Source organism: Gastrolobium bilobum, unplaced genomic scaffold, assembly GCF_033153095.1.
Source record: "Gastrolobium bilobum isolate Gb01-03AN ecotype WA unplaced genomic scaffold, APGP_CSIRO_Gbil_v1 utg12401, whole genome shotgun sequence".
Classification (NCBI taxonomy): domain Eukaryota; kingdom Viridiplantae; phylum Streptophyta; class Magnoliopsida; order Fabales; family Fabaceae; genus Gastrolobium; species Gastrolobium bilobum.
Window position 1 is genome coordinate 22,260 of NW_026899322.1, and position 19,920 is coordinate 42,179.

At 31.0% G+C, this 19,920-nt stretch overlaps 1 protein-coding gene across 2 annotated transcripts; it reads left to right on the forward strand.

Annotated features, from left to right (window-relative positions):
- The first annotated feature begins 2,410 nt into the window (after nt 1-2,410).
- On the forward strand, nt 2,411-11,003 carry LOC133289625 (ADP-ribosylation factor GTPase-activating protein AGD5-like). 2 transcript variants are annotated; one of them, XM_061487605.1, is made up of 11 exons: nt 2,411-2,642; nt 3,415-3,473; nt 5,121-5,211; nt 5,855-5,909; nt 6,023-6,113; nt 6,226-6,451; nt 6,823-7,048; nt 7,196-7,374; nt 8,661-8,894; nt 8,988-9,052; nt 10,574-11,003. In XM_061487605.1, the coding sequence occupies exons 1-11, from the start codon at nt 2,592-2,594 to the stop codon at nt 10,728-10,730; spliced, it is 1,434 nt and encodes a 477-aa protein (XP_061343589.1). In that variant the 5' UTR covers nt 2,411-2,591; the 3' UTR covers nt 10,731-11,003. The 2 variants fall into 2 exon arrangements, with proteins under 2 accessions (XP_061343589.1, XP_061343590.1); XM_061487606.1 differs by having other exon boundaries at nt 6,847-7,048.
- Nucleotides 11,004-19,920: the final 8,917 nt, after the last annotated feature.

Genomic DNA, 19,920 nt, shown 5'->3' on the forward strand with positions numbered 1-19,920 from the left:
ATGCGATCAAAAGCAATGCACAACGACCCAACTATACCTATCAGATAAAATAAAAGTTTAACATAATATACAGCCCGGACACCTAGACTATTGGGCTGGGGGCAACTATTATGAACCTGATAAAGGCCCAAGTAGGGCTAACGGCTAAGAGGAAATTAATGAAATATCCTTTAATTATACTAATCCTACTACAACAACAATGGATCAACAATTGGACCCCCAATACTCCTAAAAGGCCCAGAAGTCTACTCCTGCCAGGTAACTCATCTATAAATAAAGAGTTAAGCCAATAAGGTACACACTCTTGAAACCCTCTCTCTTTTAGCTGTCACTGTGCACATACCTCATGCCTTGACTATGTCGGTATATTATAGTACACAGTGATCCGCTGATTTCTAGGCTCATAAGTACCTGAGAGAAGGTAAACAAATGCAATATTAAAATACCAATCTCTGGTTGAACATCTCTGTCATGCAGACAAAACAGATTGTAAAGTGATGAGTTGTTATAGTTAACAAAAAACAACAGCATGATCATAGGATAGGAAGAGATAATGGGCTGATAGGATAAGGTTAAATTTGTATTTTAAAAATTTATATTATCTTTTAATTTCTGCTTTTTTCAAAAGCAACTAACTATTGGCTAAAAAAAAAGCATCATTTTAACTTTTATTTTAACTTTTGCTTTTTTAAAAAGTTGTTATCCACATATTTAAAATTTCTCAAAATGACTTTTTTTTTTTTAAAAAAAAAAAGCAATTTTTTTAAAAATAAAAGTTCATCCAAACGGACTCTTAATCTTTGTCGATTTATTCAAGACAAAGAATTGTTTTTTGGTAAAAACCAAAAAAATAAATAAATTATGGTTTCTTTTAACGTACGTGTATTCTGATATCCATATCTTCAATAGTATATTTACTTATTCTGATACCAAATTGGAACAAAATCAGATTAAATTGTATTAAATTTTCAATGTGATTATCCTTATCTTTGGACTTCTCCAATATTTCCATTGCAGCAAAAAGCTGAAAGTGAGTGGTTTCTTTGTCATCTCATTAGTGTTGACATTGGGAAAAAAAGGGGCAATGAAAAAACACCTCAAAACATCATTTGGCAATCACTGTAAATTATAATTCATGTGCCACTACCAATAATGCTATGGTCCACAGTCCATATCTGTGCAAAATTTGATCACTCCTTTTCAACCATATAAGAAAAGAGCACAAAAAGTCCAATACTAGTAGCACTAATTATAAAAGATTGAGTAAAATAAATATAATTAATGAATTACTTTTTTTTTTTTCAATTTTAGGACGAGATTTACTAATATGGGAGATATTTTTCCTCATGTACGTTTCAGTGTCCTTGTTTATAAAAATATTTTTTCCTCGCTTCTGGTTCATTCCAAATTTCCAATGGGTAATAAATGAGAGTTGTGTCTTTTTCTGGAGTAACGGAAATCCTTTCTTGATGATAACTTTTTAGTTATCGTGCAGTACACTTTGTTAAATTATAACACATTACTCATCTAAATGCATTTACATCTATTCTCTTCTAGCAATATTACTCTTATGCAATAAGAAATTTTTTTTATCTTACGTACATACATTGATACTTGTGCCAATTATTTTTATTTATTTTTTATTGGACCCCACTTTAAATTGAGTGTGTAGGAGATAACAAAATTTTATGTGACACGAGACTACAATTACCCATTCTCTTAATAACTTTTTCATTTGTAATGCTTAATTACTTTTCCATTCCTAATGCCACCTTTTTTCTCAGCCTATGCGTGACTCTTTGGCTAATCTGTTCTCATATTGTATGAGTGGAGAATTTGATTTGATTGGTTTTTATCTACTTTCATGCCAATTTGTGCATTTATAGTGGCTACACTAATAGCATTGATTACCCAGTTATTGATTAGGATAAATTTGGTATTTAAAAAGATTCGATTTGAAAATAGAGTAATATTTATTGTAAGAAAAATGAAATTTGAGTAAAAGTTAAGGAATTAGAATATTTTTTAATTAATTTATCCAATCATAGTAAATAATATAAGTATATAACTAACGATTTACTTAACGAGATTAAATATTATTGTGTCATCTCACTTAAATTGTCATTAGTTACGTCCACATCAATCACATAAATTAAATTATGTCATTGTATTTTACAATAATGTCATTGATAATGTATCAAAATATTTTTTTTTCAAAAAATAAAATGATTATATCATAAATTCATGACATAAAGTTTCGATAAATAAATTTTATGATAAAAAAACATTTAAATAGAGACAAAAGCAATTGAAGCGCGTGGGCCAGAAAAGGAACGCTAGAAAATATTGTGAAAACGCAGATAATAAAAGTCAAGGAATGGATTTTCCATTACGATCTTTCTTCGTCAGTTTTTTTCACATTGTTTGGTCACACAGAGACGAGTAGTTTAGTTAGAGAGAGAGAGAGAGAGAGAGAGAGGAAAGAGCGTGAAAAGACCAATTTGACCTTGGATCTTCATCTTCCTCTCTCTCGCTTCGCTTCGCTTCTGCTAACTCCTTCTCCGATTCGTTTTTCTGGTGAAGCTGTAACCATGAACGAGAAGGCCAACGTTACGAAGGAGCTTAACGCCAAGCACAAGAAGGTTTCTCCTCTTTTATTTTTGTTGATTTGAACATTCATGTACTCGCAATTTACCTCGGATCAATAATCGTTGATTGTCAGATTTTAATCCATCACTGTCCGCTATTTGTACATCAATGTTAGGATTAATCAATCAGGATATTGTGTGTTTTGGTAGTTTGGATCCTTTATCTGATGATGTACACACTTAGTTTCGCATATTTCTTTTTGTAGATGAGTAGGTGCTATTTGCATGCTTAGTGAAACACTGTGGAGCTATTGGAAGCTTTGCTAATTGGATTTTTGGAAATCTCTGTCGTTATTTTCCAGAATAGTCTAAACTTTTTGTGTGTGTGTGTGTGTGTGTGTTTTTAGTTGTTTGTTTCGGTAATTGTGAATTTATAATCTTAAGGAGGATATAATCCATGATGAAGAGAAAGGAAAAGACATTGTGCGGATCTTATTCGGTTTTTATAAAATTATGGTTTAGTATTCATTTATATTTTGAGCAAAATAAATAAATAAATAATTGAAGACTTAATTTGTATCTCATATGTGAACAAGGATCAAGTTCAGTTGATTGGGGAGGAGTTTTCCTTGCAGTCACAAGTGTCTGAATTCTTGATGTATGTTTATGAGTAATGTATATTTGAGATCCTTCATTTTTTCAAGATATGAACTTTAATTTGGGTTCTGGCCTTCGATGAATGTGTTTGTGTTCCAAACTTGTCACATTTTCTGTTTTCCTTTTCTTTTTTGATTACATCTTTTCTTTCTTTACTCTAACTATGCAGATACTGGAAGGACTTCTTAAATTACCAGAGAATAGGGAATGTGCTGACTGCAAAGCTAAGTATGTATCTGACTGGATCTGAATGATCCGATCTGGATGTCATGTCAGTAGTAAATCAAGCAAAGAGATACTAATTGGTTCATGAAATGTGGATTGTCTATGTACATCCATACATACATACAAATACATATATATACTACATATATACACACACATATAGTATATATATAGAGGTAGGTTATTCTTACACAAGTGTAAGAATAAGAAGTCTTACACTCACTTTTGGCCATTGATTCACTTGTATCCAATAACCCGCATAACTAAAAATGAGCTGTTACATAGATGTGTGTGTATATATATATATATATATATATATATATATATGATTTAGTGTTTCTCCTGTCATAGGATATAAAGTTATTTCCTGCAATCCCAAAATGATGTCATTTTGGGGGAAAAATGCATGATATTTTGGGAAAATCCATATTCCAAGAGAGAAGCAAAATTTCCAAAATGCCCTATATTTTTTTCTCCCAAACCCCAAAACAATGTTGTTTGGAGTTGCAAGAGATAACTTTATCTCCTAGGTAGGAGAAACATTTTTCCTATATACATATAAAAAAAAAAAAAAAACCACTCCCCGTCATGGTTGTTAGTATCGCACGATACGCGATACGTATCGTGCGATACGATACGATACGATACAGTGGCAAATCGATACGGATCGCAATAGCAAATCGTTTTTGGCATGAATCGTGATTTGGAATCGTGGAATTGAACGATTCAGTTGTGAATCGTGAATCGGAATTTTTTTGCGATTCAAAATATAAAAAAAAAATTAAAAAAAAACACTCAACAGTCGCAGGATTTGGAACGGTATGTTGTTATCTGAAAGGTTGTTTACTTCAGAAAGATCAGGGATTCAAAATTCCATTTAAAAAACAAAAGGAAACAAGAAGTCAAGAACAGAAAGATGCGAAGGTGCAAACAGAAGGAGAGACGACTTGCAGAGAGGTGCGAAAGCAACAAAACAGAAGCCTACTTGCAGAGAGGTGCGAACAGCGACGACTTGCAGTGACTTATAAGAAGGCAAAGGCAAAGGTATCTTAATACAAGAGGATGTCAACAGGAATGATAACAGAAAAGGATCTCAAATTATTGAACAAGATATGGGAGATGAGTCAGATGACTCTACTAATGGAGAGGTTGAAGGACTAGATATGCCAATACTAGATCCTGATAGTGATAGTAGTGATAATATTAGTCTTGAAATTTAATGAATATGAGAAATAACAGGTTTTAGATTTGGTTACTTATGGATTTTGGTATTTAGATTTTTTTTTAATTTGGATTTATAAGATATTATATATTTTTAAGTTATTTTTAATTTGTTTCTGAATCTTACGATTCGATACGATTCACGATTCACGATACATAAAAGCAGCCGAACGATTCACGATACGTATTGCGATTCAACAACCATGCTCCCCGTTAAACCCGACTAGCAAGTGTGGGGTGGAGGTAATCCTTGTACGCAGCCTTACCCTTGCATAATTGCAAAGAGGCTGTTTCCTGGATTCGAACCCATGATCTTTCAGTCATGAAAGAACAGCTATATATATATCTGTCTCTCGCTCTCTATGTGTGTGTGTGTGTGTGTGTGGTTCACAATGTCCACTCAACTTTCTCTGATAATTTACTTTGCAGAGGTCCAAGATGGGCTAGTGTAAATCTTGGCATCTTTATTTGCATGCAGTGTTCAGGAATACATCGAAGTTTGGGTGTGCATATATCAAAGGTTGGTATGGCGAGTCTGTTTAACTGTGAAATATCAGAAGAGAGAAATTGTATATTATGGTGACTTGTAGAAATAGAGTCTGGGAATTCGTTAATATAGAGTATGTTTCTGTGCTCTGCATGTGTTATAGCAATTGTAATGTGACTAACTGATTCTCTATATGATTCATTTTGACAGAGACTGCAATTTTTTTATGCTTATTTATCACACTTGCTAGCAATAACAAACAAAAGGTTTCTACATGAGTATCATCAATATATTCCTTCTTCATTTTTTATTTGTATATTAAGAGCCAACCCTACCTAATGGGAAAAGACTTTTGTTGTTGTTGTTGTTGTATATTTATAGGTCAGTCGTGGCTGCTGTAGGGCCTTTATTTGTTAATTTCAAGAAGGACTGTTACTTTGAAGAGTGCTAGGCTGATCAATAAATTTTTTGGTTGACTAAGTTTTTCAATATGGTTTTGTTAGTTTTCCATTTACAATCAAGTATTGGTACTGACTCAACTTGATGAGGGAATAACTAAAATATGGCTCCTAAGTCCTAAACGTTGACTTTTTATAGTAACTAAAGACTATTTCTTAATATCTAATCACATGTGCCAATAGTGTATTTTATATTTACTTGATGCCTTACCTTTCAGGTTCGTTCTGCAACTCTTGACACTTGGCTTCCAGAGCAAGTTGCATTCATTCATTGTAAGAGAATCTGAATGGTCATGAGCTTGTAGTTATTTTGAATTTTCTTTATGTGCATTAGTCATACAGTCAACTCATTATATATTTGAATTTCTTGTTTCGGTCCTATACAGCAATGGGAAACGAGAAAGCAAATAGTTACTGGGAAGCAGAATTACCTCCAAATTATGATAGAGTTGGAATTGAGAATTTCATTCGGGCAAAGTATGTATGATGATAAACACCTTGAATTTGGCTAAATTTTCATCTTTGTACTGTTTGAAGTGTATGAATCTTGTTTTGTGCGCCTGGTTTCACTTATTGCATATATTTAAAGGTATGAAGAGAAGAGATGGGTTCCAAGGGATGGGAATCCAAAAACACCTTCTGGACTGCGGGAAGAGAAAATTCCTTCACATAGGCAGAGACCTGCGGAAAGAAGTGGGCATGGTTATGCTACTATTTCTGAGAATACTTTTGAGGAAAGGAAGAAAATCCAACCATCAAATGCAATTTCTGCTACAAGAATTAGTATTCCTGCACCTACCAGAGCACCTGAGCAGGTAATCTTTATTTTTCCCCCCTCTTTATTTTATTGCTGTTTTACATGTGAACATTTTTTTTCTCTTGTTACTTGATGTTATGTTGCATTAAATGGGGAATTGCAGTTGTAAGGTCTGTTCTGCAATCAATGTCACGAGATTCTACTATTTTTTAGCAATAGAAGTAATTTAAGAGGGCCAATTGCATAGAGTCTTCTATTAAAGAATTTTTCTTATTATATATTTGCAGTAACATGTTAAATTATGCTGTTATGAGCAATTAACATAGATGATTCCTGCTGCTTCTTTTTTTAATAATGAAATTTCTTCCCTTATTCTTCTTTAAATTTGGGAATTGTTATTGTTTATAGTGTTTTGAAATTTATGAATAGGTTACTCCTGTTACCAAATCTCAGCTTGTTGAGAAAGCGGAACCAGTAGCACCACAACCACAAGCTGAAACATCAAAGCAGGTCACAGAAACAGCTCACAATACCCCTTCAAAAGTTGACTATGCTACGGACCTTTTCAACATGTTGTCTATGGATGGCCCAAGTGAAAATGGCTCAGAGGCAGCTGGTTCTACTGCTGATGATAATAACTGGGCAGGTTTTCAGTGTAAGTTTCTGTCCTTTTTTTTTGTAAAGTACACTATGGAACCACAATAGAAAGTGTTGCTAGACATTTTGTTTGGAAGATTTGAAGGTTCTATTGATTATGTTGTGTAGAACTTAGGTTGTAATTTCGTTGCTATAACTGTTTCAGCTGCTGCAGAGGGGTTGACAGCTGAGAAGACCAGTCCGCCGAAAGCTGTTGGGAGTACTCCCCAATCTGCATCTGGAATTGAGGATCTATTTAAAGATTCACCTTCTATGACACCAAGCTTAGCTCCAGAAAAACCACAGAAAGATGTGAAAAATGATATTATGAGCCTCTTTGAGAAGGTATGAGCCAATGCTTCAATTGGTTTATGTAAGATTATGGGGCAAAAAAATTAAAATATTATTATTTTAATAAATAATTACGAATACATAGCTGTTTTGAAACTATCTACGGATTTATTGCATTCATTCACGCCTAAATTAGGCGTGACTATTCACGCCCAAATTAGGCGTGACACCCAAGGCATTCACGCCTAATTTAGGCGTGAATCATCTAGTGTTCGTGGCAAAAAAAATCAACTTACGAACTGTAGAATTTTGGAAAACCATAACTTTTGACTCGGGTATCCGAATGAGGTAATTCTTTTTTTGATTCCACATAACTTTTCGAGATCTACGCAATGACATCTCATTTGATATATTTTATCTCTCACAAACACAATTCAAATTTCCAATAATTGTATTATATAGTGTATTATCAAAAAAATTTAAAAAATTATTATTAATAAGAAAAACAAAATAAAGATTTAATTTGTGATTTAAACTCAAAAATCAATTTGAAATATCTGTATTAATAAAGAAAATAATTAAATAAATATTCTAAACACACTTGGTAAAATATTATATAAATTTGTATATATTTTAATAATTAAATAAATAACCTTGTAAACTATTTTTTTTCAAACACTTGGTGGAAGTATATATTTTAATATGACATTAAGTATCCTTATTTATAGATGAGTTAATCCACTTTGGTGCCATCTTTATAGTATCATTGTTGCAAATTTGAATTGTGTTTGTGAGAGATAAAATATATCAAATGAGATGTCATTGCGTAGATCTCAAAAAGTTATGTGGAATCAAATAAATAATTACCTCATTCGGATACCCGAGTCAAAAGTTATGGTCTTATAAAGTTTTACAGTTAAACTATTAATTTTTTGTATCACGTGTTAACACCAGACGAGTCACGCCTAATTTAGGCGTGAATGCCTTGGCACGCCTAACTTAGGCGTGAATAGTCACGCCTAATTTGGGCGTGAATGAGTGCAATAGATTCGTATATAGGTTCGAAACAGCAACTTATTCGTAATTATTTATTAAAATAGTAATATTTTAATTTTTTTGCCAAGATTATGGAGTTACTTCTTTGACTTGATATGCTTAGTCTTATTTATTGAATATATATATTCTTATGAGAGCATTTGTTCCCATCTTGTCCTATGTGAGTTATTATCCAAGACAAGCAACAAGAATTTATTCATTGCTCTCTATCATCAAACGATTCCTTTTTTTCTTTTGGGTATTTGAACACGCTTTTACCTGACCAGTGAATTGGATATCTGCAGAGCAATATGGTATCTCCATTTTCTATGCATCAACAGCAGCTTGCAATGCTAGCACAGCAACAGTCTCTTCTTATGGCTGCTGCAGCTAAATCTACTGGTGGGGATCCCAAGTACCCTGCGGGTATACAACCACCTAGGCCCAATGTTCCTGTCCAAAATTGGCCAGCTACTGGCTACCCGATTTCTGGAGTAATACCCATGGGTGGTCAGGGAGAGCTTCAGAAATTTATGCAGGTAATTACTAAAGTAAGCCAAATGTTATTTGATGAATGATTCATTTTTATGTGTCCAGCAACTAATTTATTTCTTTTCTTCTTTGTGGGTCAGAATCAGACTACGAACATGACTCCAACACATCCAGCAGGGAGTTCTGTTCAATATCCACCCTCTAGGTATGTCATTAGTTAGTGTACTTAAAGCCAAGTTAATTTCAGTTTGGATAACTATTAGGGATTTAACTTGAATATTACCTGATGCTGCTTTATAGAATCTGAGTAATCGTTGGTTGATATTGGTGCCAATCAACTTCGTTTCCATTAGCCAAAATGAATGAGAGTTAGTTGTTGACTGTTGTACCAAAAGGCTATTTTGGGGGTTCTGTTTCCATTCCAACCATACTGTTGAAAATAGATCCTCTTTTTATATAGAGGCCTGTTTGGTTCAAGAAAATATTTTCTTTTTTCACTAGTAGTTACAAAAATGTTGCCTTGTTTTACTTTATTATGTGTTTTGAGAGATTTTGTACAAAAAATGGTGGAAACAAGCAAATTAATCCACGTTGTTTTTGCCATTTACTGTACAGATCTTTGAAAACAGTAAATAAAGTGAATTAGCTTAGAAGTAGGGAATTAGCTTAAATAGCATGAGAGGGTAGAAGAGGGAGATGGAGAATTGTTAGCATTTGGGAACTAAGTATTGGCTTGGTTGTGAAGGGAAAATCCTTAGAAGGAGAATTCTCTCCTTAGGTCTCTATTGTAATTCTTTCTCTTTTTCCTTTTTTTCGTTTTTCTCATATCTCAATGAAAACTCAGAATCTGTTTCTGGGTTCCTAATAGGGAGTAGTAATCAGTTAGAATATTTTTGTTTGGGTGGTTAAAGTTGTTGAAGTTAGGGAATCAACTTAAATTGGAGATAGGTAGAAGAGGGGGAATGGAGATTTGTTAGCATTTGGTAACTGGGCATTAGCTGTATTATGAAAATTTGCGAAGGGGAAACCTTTGGAAGGAGAATTCTCTCCTTAGTTGTCGATTGTAATTCAATAAAACATTACAGAAGAATTCTTTCTATTTTTCCTTCTTTTTCTCATATCTCTCTCGAAAAACTCAGAATCTATGTCTAGATTCCTAACGGCATTTTTGTAATTATTAACAAAAACAAAAATTAGAAATAGAAAAGATTTCCTTGAACCAAATAGGCCCTAGAATTTTCATTTTGTAATTGAGGGTGGTGCCATTAGCATTAGAAAATTAATCAGGTAAGTCAAATGGAAGTATTGCTGCCCTTTGTGCTGCTCTGAATTTAATCTTGAATGCAAAGGCTATCCCCCCCCCCCCCCCTGCAATGGCATGCCAATGGGGCGTTATTTTGTTCCAAGAACTTCCCATGAATTTACCTGTATTATGGCATCTTTTGCTGAAGATTATCTTACAAACCGGGCATTAATCTACAAACCATGCAACAAACGTCTTATACTATTTCATTAATCTTAGTCATCGATTATTTTATACATTATCTACAGTGTCCTTGTTCATTAAAAGAAACATGTAAGCATGTTTTTTCACTGGTGATTACTACTGTTCTTTTCTTTATCTGTCCTTCTATCCTGTTACCTCTCTACTGCATCAAATCTACTGCATGTACTGTCAATATCCTTCCTTTTTTATTTGTGTTAATCAGGTTACCATTTGTTGCAGTTTCTATGCTATGGGGCAAGTTGCTCCAGTCAATGGTATGATGACAATGGGAGTGAGTAAACCTCATTCAGCAGCTCCGGTGTCATCATCCACTTCAAAGTCTACTAAAGAATATGATTTTTCCTCCCTAACGCAAGGGATGTTTGCGAAACCCTGATTCGTCTTTTGTTGGACATTGCCAGCTATGTCATATACCATACAAGATTAGTTGAAATTAGAGGAAGTGCACTTTCTTTTTCAATCTTTCCCTTGACCTTTCCGTGGGTTGTAAACTATTTGTAGAGCTAGTTCAGTTTTTACCTCGTTTATTTCAGGTGATTGTGTCATTTGTATCGGTAGGTGTATTCAGTATTCACAATAAAAATTAGTGATATTAATTATATATTCCTTCCTTTGCCTCTATATCTTCCATAATTGTAAACATAATTTTCATGTTTGCTCTCTTGTCTTACCATATAAATTTTATCCTAAAAATGTGGAGGATATTCTAAATTTTAATATTTCATTTATTTATTTATTTATGCGTTCTTAAGTTTGTGCTTATTAAGAAGCTTTTGAATTATAAATCTTGCTAATTGCTCATAAATGTAGCCTGTGCGTGCAATTGTGATTGCAGTCGTGTCAGGATACTTTTTCAATAGGTTTGGATATTTCTAGCTTATTTTACTGATTTTGTGTTAATAATTAGACAATATTTTATTATGTCTGTAATTGATGATTTTATTTGAATTTACGATATATGTATATTTGTTAATATTATATTAATTTTATATATCTGATCTTAATTGTGTATTGTTTTATGATTTTAACATATATCATATTTGCATTTTTTATTTTTTTTGGTAACTCATATTTACATATTTATGTATGTGTATTATTGTATTATATATTTATTTAATTTTGTTTATTCATGCTTTTTCCTAGTCATTACTATGCCAATTCTTTAGTTTGCAAAGATAAAGAAAAATGTTTATTACACGTTATCCTTTCTCTTACATTTACGGAACTGGATCTTTGGAATTTCTTTTACAACTGTAGAAGACGCCGATAATAATTTGAAAGTTGAGATTGCATGAATTATTTTAATCTTTTAATATTTTATTATAAAAAAATACTGTTTTTAAGGTCAGGATCTCACTTTGAAATCTGCAGAAACCCTCATCCAACATTTATATAGGTGATAAAGTAGTATAAGTAAATCAAATGATAAAAGTTATACAAATATAAAATGATGCGTACATAAATATTAGTATTAGTTGGTAGATTAATATAGGTGAATCAAACGATGAATATTTGTATAAATAATGTCATGCACGCTGGTTTTTGGTGAGACGATTTCGATCGATTGACGCGAATCAGAATGCTAGAATGTGCAAATATATAAAGAGCAAGAAAAGTCCCTTTTAGACCCGATGGGTGCAGCTCAGTTGGTAACTTGGCGCTAAGTTAGTGGGGTTAGATATGTGTTTGATTCCCGCTGAATGCATTCTTGGGGAGGGGGCTGAACCTTTAGCCATCACTGTTCCCCCGCACTCCGGATTAGTCTCATAGCCGGCTCAAAGAGTCGAAGCTCGTGGAAATACCGGAGGGAGCCAACTCGTCTCAAAGAGATAATTAGGGTTGGGTAACTCAAAAAAAAAAAAAAAAGTCCCTTTTAGAGCAAAAAGTACTTATTACAGTTCTGCAAATTGATACAGCTATCACTAGAGAACACTATCTTAGGCTGAGATTAATGTTGAGGTAGATAGCAGCTAACGCTGGGAGTGCTTTGAGTTTCTATAAAGTTGTTGGAAAGCTTGTGTTAAATAATAATAAAAAAATTAAGGATTTTATAATTTTCATTTTAAAAGAAAATTGAAATCTCATGTTCTAGAGATAAAAAGCATGTGAGACCTATGTGTTAAAAAAAATTATATGTAGAACCCATGTCAGCACAGAAATCGAAGGGTGTGTAAGAAAATTTTAATTCTCATGTTAAATGAGAATTATAAAACCCAAAAATTAAAATGAGTTTGTGGGTAAAATATATAAGTAAAGGGAAGATCAGTTTATTTTGCATGTTGATCTCACTTTTTCCTATTTATTCTATTTTTTTTTTTAATTATACGAGTTATTATATACAAAATTGATAGAGTAAGACTTCATATTTTTATATCAATGTAAGAATTATCTGCCCTTTAATAGAAATATATTTTATCTATCAATTCAATAAATTAACATTGTGGGAAATATTATGTCATTACTACTAGTCTTATAGAAGATAAATATAATTTTTTAAAGTAATTTTCTCCGCTAAAACATTACTTGATGCCATATCTCAGGACTATGTAGATACTAATGTGTACCCATTATAACTTGCATCATGATTTGTTATGAATTATTCATAATTTTAATTTTAATTTTTTTTAGATAAGGTTAATTATAATAAAATAATAAAAATTTTAAAAAATGTAAAATAATATTGGTATAAAAAAATATTTAGCATTATCTTTTAATTTACACCGCATTTTATTCTCTTCAATATTAGAGAGATATATGCCACAAGAAATTAAAGTTCTCTTTAGCTTAGTCATGATATTATATTATGATTGTATTAATTCAAACCAATCCATTTCAATTAACATAGTTTTGTTAATTTTTATGAATTTTTTCAATCAATCCAAACTAAATTAATCTGACCAAAATCAAATTACTTTTAAATCAAGTTTTTTTATTTCATTCATCCTAATAAATATCTTCGATCATAATTAGGGGGAATTTAGTTCGATGGATATTTTTTTATCTATTCATCCTAACAAGTGTGAATATTCTCAATAAACACAATTATTTTATTATGCAGGTTAATACGATAAAAATAATTTATCAATTTTATTTTTGGATGAATATCATATAAATAAATTAAAAATACTAAATAAAATAATGTAAGTGAAGTAAATATATGATTATGTATTTTTTAATTTAAACAAATTAATTGTAACAGGATTATAACACTAACGTAACATGGGTGTAAATGAGCTAGGTCAGCCTACAGGGATCTTCGGCCTAGCCTATATTAGATCAGATTTGGCCTATTACAAATAGTAAAATAGAACAGGCCTAGGTTTTTAAAAATATATATTTAGAAAACAAGTCATATGCTTTTTTGTACATGTCGGGTCTATAAGTCTACAGGCCGGCATATAAGCTTACAAGTCGACCTATATCATATTATTTATTTTAAATAAAATAAATAAAATTAGTATTTTAATAATGTTGAATAATAAAATAATATTATTTTAATTATTCTTTTAATTGCTGAATGTTTAATAGGCTTAAACAGGCTAATAGACTTAGGTTAAAGCTTTTATTTTTAAATATAGGTCAGGTCAAATTTATAATTTGAGACCTACACAGACTAATAGGTCAGATCAGATTCAAAAAAATCTACACAATCTAAACTTATTTAAGGCAAAGCTTAACTTAACTTATTTACACCCCTAGTAACGTGAATGTCTTTATCATGACAAATTTTTTCATGTCATATTTAAATCAACATTAACACAATATCAATATAAATAGAAATAAATCACGTTTGTATCAACAACAACAAAATGACGACAACAAAAATAAATTCGTATCGTGTTATATGACTAGCAAATAAGATCAACAACTACATGGAACTTATAAACTGAATTAGTGATTTTTTTCAAGCGGAGAGAAAAATAAATAAATAAATAATAATGAGAAGAAAAACCTTTCCAAGCCAAATTTAGGCAAGCTGGGACGAAGACGCAGAGCTTTATACAGTAGAGGACACCAGTCCTAAACGTGTCACAAATCTAACTACTTGACGGTGGGATCTAATTGACCAATTGCATGGTACTCCACGATCCATCTTTAAATCACGACTCTTTTTGCCAAACCAGTAGTCAAGTTTTCATCATTGACCAACAAAATAAGACCTCGTAATCTGCTGTTCCTCTTGGACCTGAAGGATGTGGTAATGTGGTAATGTGGAATAATACTAGCCATACATACTTTATATAAATTAATTCATGTTTAATTTGATTTTATTATTTAATTATAATTAATTTATATATTTTTTATACGTTCACATTTTAATTTGGTTACCTAACAAAAATGTAATGGAATATACTTAATACTGAAATGCACAAGCGTTAAGCGGAAAATTTTTGCAACCTCCATAGCGTCGTCACGTTGCCATAAAATATTGTTCATGGCTAAACATTCATCATATATTTCGATTTATGATTAGGTTATACGTGAAGTGACACGTCACACGAGACACATCACACGTGCCACATATTATTAACAACACATAATCGTTGCATGTGATTATATATATCATAGTTGATTTAATAATAAAAGGATCTTCTTCCAAATGAAATTACAATTACAAAATATAAGTGTCGTGTAAATGGCTATCGCTCATTCCAAATACCGTCACTGCTCAAGCATAGTTATACAATTACAAAAATGTGTCAACGATGAAATGATGGTAGCTCAGTTGACGCATTAGAGCTAAGCAGATGAAGGTGAGAGCAGTAGCGGAGTTGGCCCAAAAATTTAGGCGGTGCTAAAAAATTTAACATATCAAAATATTTATTATAATTACACAAATTTATTAAAAAAAAAATTTACTATGAATTCTAACATAGTTATCTAAATTATGTACTAAATAATATCACATAATATTGAAAATTCAAATGAACAATTGTCGTTGATTATATATCAAAGCAAACATATAAAAATGCATTAACATTTTCGGTAAACATTTCAAACATAAGAATTTCACTTTCTTCCCACAACATAATAAGTAATGAACCAAATATTATCTTAAGGATATGAAAACATACAAATATAATAATTATATGTATAATAAGCATTGTCCGTCGTCTCCTCTTTCATTATCTCTATTCCTTAAATTTTCAATATCTCACGTTAGAGAACATCACACTTGTTTGCAACAATCATAAGCACGATGGAAAGTTCTCACATTTGGGAATTAGGTTTTTGACTATTCTTTATGTGTGCAATAACCCAAAACACAATAGTTCAATGGACCTTCATATTTCATAATTATAGTGTTGTTATTCATTTGGTTTCATGATTGTTACTTTCAAGAATTAAGTGTTTGTCCTTTTAAAGGACACAAATTGTGTCCTTTTAGTTTTTAACACTATGTCTTACCGGTAAGACATAGTTATAACATAAAAAATTATTTTTTCTCTCTCCACGTCAGTTGAAGTGACGGAGGAAATAGAAAAAAAAAGTAATTGTTTATATTATAACTATGTGTTTTACCTGTAAGATATAGTGTCAAAAATTAAAAGGATACAACATTGTGTCCTTTAAAAGGATAAACCTTTTTTCCTACTTTTAAATGGATTTGGTTTAGTTGGATTCAAATTTTGAAATAGGTCGATTAATCATTTTTGTGATTAAGTTTAGAAGTCTTTCTTTTTTAAAATAATAGGAGTAAGAATAAATAACATAACTAATTAGAATAAAGCAGAAAAAAAAAACAAATATACAGGATAAAATATAAAAAAAAGAAGATAAAACACAAAAATAACCATACTATACATGTTCCTTATTATTTGTTTGCATTTAGATAGTTTGTTGTTACTTTGTATTGAGTATTTGATTTTTTACTTAGGTGGTGTCAAATTATAATTTTTACCTTAGTTAATTATAATTAATTATATAATAAGTAAAATAAAATAAAAAACAAGCAGGTGCCAACTGCCAAGGCACGCTTAGACGTGGCTACGCCAATGGGTGAGAGTATGTATTTGATTTTTTTCAGTACCATCTTTGAGAAGGGTTTAAAGTATTAATCGCCCTGAACAGGATTAAGGAGGATACACGTGATTTATCCAAAAAAAAATAATAATAAAATGATTTTATGTGTCTATATGCCTATTCCGTCTTGAATTTGTTGATATCTTCTTCTTTCACATTTTTCAATTTGCCAAACCAATACGATAACATCATCTGACTTTGGTGCATTGGAAATTAAATTCACAATCATGAAGTCGCACGGTCGTGGTAATTAGAACTCGGAGACTTGGCTTAGGGTTCTTTCATTTTATTGCATAAGGCAAAAACCAAATTTCCAAGAATTTGGTTGAGGTTGGTGCTGCATGAGATCACACAACCCAAATCAATTGCAGCCACATATATAAAGTGAGCCTATGTGTCGCATTCGATCAAGTTGATTACTGTTTTGTTTTGGGTAGTGAAGTCTCCTGAGTCACCAACTTTGCATAATTTTTTATATCCAAGAAAAAATAGCTTTGCATAATTTTTCTTTGGTAGGCGATTCCGGAGAAGATTTTTATCGACCATTCAAGAAAAACACTGCGTACGTATCTATCTTTTTTTATCGTGGTAGTATATCATGCATGTCAGTCACTCACCGTGCATATTTTTTCAATGTAATGGATTAGATTAGGAATGGCTTTCGTCGTCAAAAACATTGCGTGTTCAAAATCTTGGTTGATCTTTAATCCGTTGCAAAGAGGAAAAGAAGCTGTTCACCTATTACATATATAATTAACAATATAAATGCAAAACAAACATAACTTTGAAGATATATATATATATATATATATATAGGTAAGATACTTTGACACCGGTTCAAATTTCAATTTTGACACTTCATCTGAGAGCCGTTAAATAAAAAAAAATCAATGATGTCACATGCTTGCAAATCAGAGTCGTTGATCTTTTTTGATCTAACGGCTCTCAAATGAGGTGTCAAAATTGAAATTTGACACCGGTGTTAAAGGATCCTACCTCATATATATATATATATATATATATATATATATATATATATATATATATATGGGGCAGGATATTCTTACACCGATGTAAGAGTTAGAAGTCTTACCCTCAATCTTGACCATTGATCCACTTGTATCCAATGACTCACATTACTAAAAAATTAGAGCCCTTAGATATAAGTGGGATCAAAGGACAAGAATAAAAGTGTAAAATGATCCTCACCCTATATATATATATATATATATATATATATATATATATATATATATATATATAACTGTTGATTTTCGTCCATCTAACGATTATCTATAACAATTAGTTATTTATTTATTTCAAATAAATGATAACAGTTAGATGGACGGAAATCAACGGTTGAGATGGAGAGTAAGAGTTGTAAGTCTTACTCTAGAGTCAAAAGATCCCTCCTCATATATATATTGATGAGGAAGGATCTTCTTACACCGACGTAAGAGTTATTACTTTTACACTTAATCTTAACCGTTAATTTTTGTATATCTAACGGTTATAATTAATAATTAATTAATAAAAATAATCTATTTTTTTGTTACAGTCGTTTGACGAACAAAAATTAATGATTAAAACTGAACGTAAGAGTTATTACTCTTACACCGGTGTAAGTTGATCTGTTTCTATTTTGATATATTCATCAAAATAATCTCTAGGTAAATATTTATGTGATTTGTGACTATCCGTTTAGTGATATTCATAGAAAATTGCTGAATGATGTGTCATATATATATGGGATTCATATTATACTAATTGATTATCTAATTTATTTTATTTTATTTTTTTGGGAGAAAATTTCTTTTATTTAAAACTATTTATAGTCATTTGGAAGAAAAAAAGGTTGTATATATTGAGTTGTGAATAATTTTTTAATATGAATAAAATAACTCATTTATAACTCTCAAACTTTAAATAATTTAGCAATATATAATCAATGACGATTCAAAATTAAACTCATACAAAAGTGAATGTATTAATGGCATTGCAATATTTATAGGGTCAAGTTAAGGATTTAATATATTAAGAATATTAGTTGAGGAGAGTATTGAATAATTCTTATTAATTTTATTTTTTTTGTTGGAACTGGAAGATGAGGTTAATTTGTCGGCTTGTGTCCATATCAGTGGAGTTGCATTAGTTTTCATACTGGTCAAAATGCTTCCCATTTGATGGTCGGTATATGGCGGTGGACTTGTGTGTAGGGCATAGCATGTGGGAAGACCCGGAATAGCTGGGAATCCAGGATATCCAATCCATATCCCGAATTGCTAACGCTCCAGGTTTAACGGTCATATTTTTTTAGCCGTTGAGGTCTCAATATTTAAATACCCCATTCAAATGCTCCTCACTGTCACTGACACAAATATCCTTCAAAAGGAAAAGAATTTGATTATCCCTACTTAATTAATAGAATAGAAACAGGAATTATGATTATCAAAACTTAAACAAACATTAAAGAACACTAACCACTTTTCACTATAATAATTAAATGTAATACATTTTTACTATTAAATATTTCTACTATTAATCTACTATCAATCTTCTCATAATAATTAAAGAATTAATATTTATAGAAAATAATTTTATCTCGTATACATATAAAAGTATATGAAATTCATATAATAAAATGAAAAAAAAATATAAACCTATATAATTTTAAGATTTTATTAATCTCATGTCATAGGAAAAAAATTCTCTCATGCTATAGAGATAATTATATATAAGATCCACTTACTTATAAAAAAAATACAAAAAATTATATATATATATATAGGAGAAAAAAATATTCTCTTATAATATAAGTATATATTTTCCATACTTTTACGCATAAAAATACCTCCTAACATATAAATATAAATCCCAACAATTAAATTGAAGCGAAAATATAACAAAGTCTTGAAACATCTCGAGATGTTTACACAATGGAAATTGCTGCGTTCGATGCCGCTGCAGGGTCTCTGATTGTTACGTCTCATGAGATTATGCAAGAGGCTCACATAGTCCTAAGCAAGTTGCAGAGTACAGTGACACCGCTCAATTTTGTTGCCGACTTTAGCTAGTAACGTGCATTTTAGTACACTTTAGTTTGCTTAAAGGGGGATATTGTATACGAAAATTATTGTAAACCATTTTATTTTGGTTAACAATGATTACATTTTTAGTTAATAATGTGTATAACTTAATTAACAAATTAATGGAAAAGTTATATCTACTATCTCTTTTTCTTATTTTTTTTACTATCAAATTTTAACAGTTAATTTCCGTCAATCTAACAATTATAATTTATTAAAATTTAATAATTAATTAATAAATATGACTTAATAAATTATAATCATTAAATTAACAAAAAATTAATAATTAAAATTTAATAATTAGAGAAAATAAAAAAGAGATTAGTAAGTATAACCTCAGATTAATATATGAATAACAAAAGTATGAGAGTAACAGCTTTAGAGGATTAAAAAGAGCTTTAGTGTTGTACTTACCAACCCAAAGGCCACAGTGGCCACTCGCATTTCAACGCTTTC

What these genes read in the sequence shown, in the direction of transcription:
- LOC133289625 (XM_061487605.1), top strand. Translation starts at nt 2,592, where the DNA reads ATGAACGAGAAGGCCAACGTTACGAAGGAGCTTAACGCCAAGCACAAG. An exon ending in TTAACGCCAAGCACAAGAAG is followed by an intron (nt 2,643 to 3,414) that starts GTTTCTCCTCTT and finishes CTAACTATGCAG; the next exon opens with ATACTGGAAGGACTTCTTAA. An exon ending in AGCTTCAGAAATTTATGCAG is followed by an intron (nt 8,895 to 8,987) that starts GTAATTACTAAA and finishes TTTGTGGGTCAG; the next exon opens with AATCAGACTACGAACATGAC.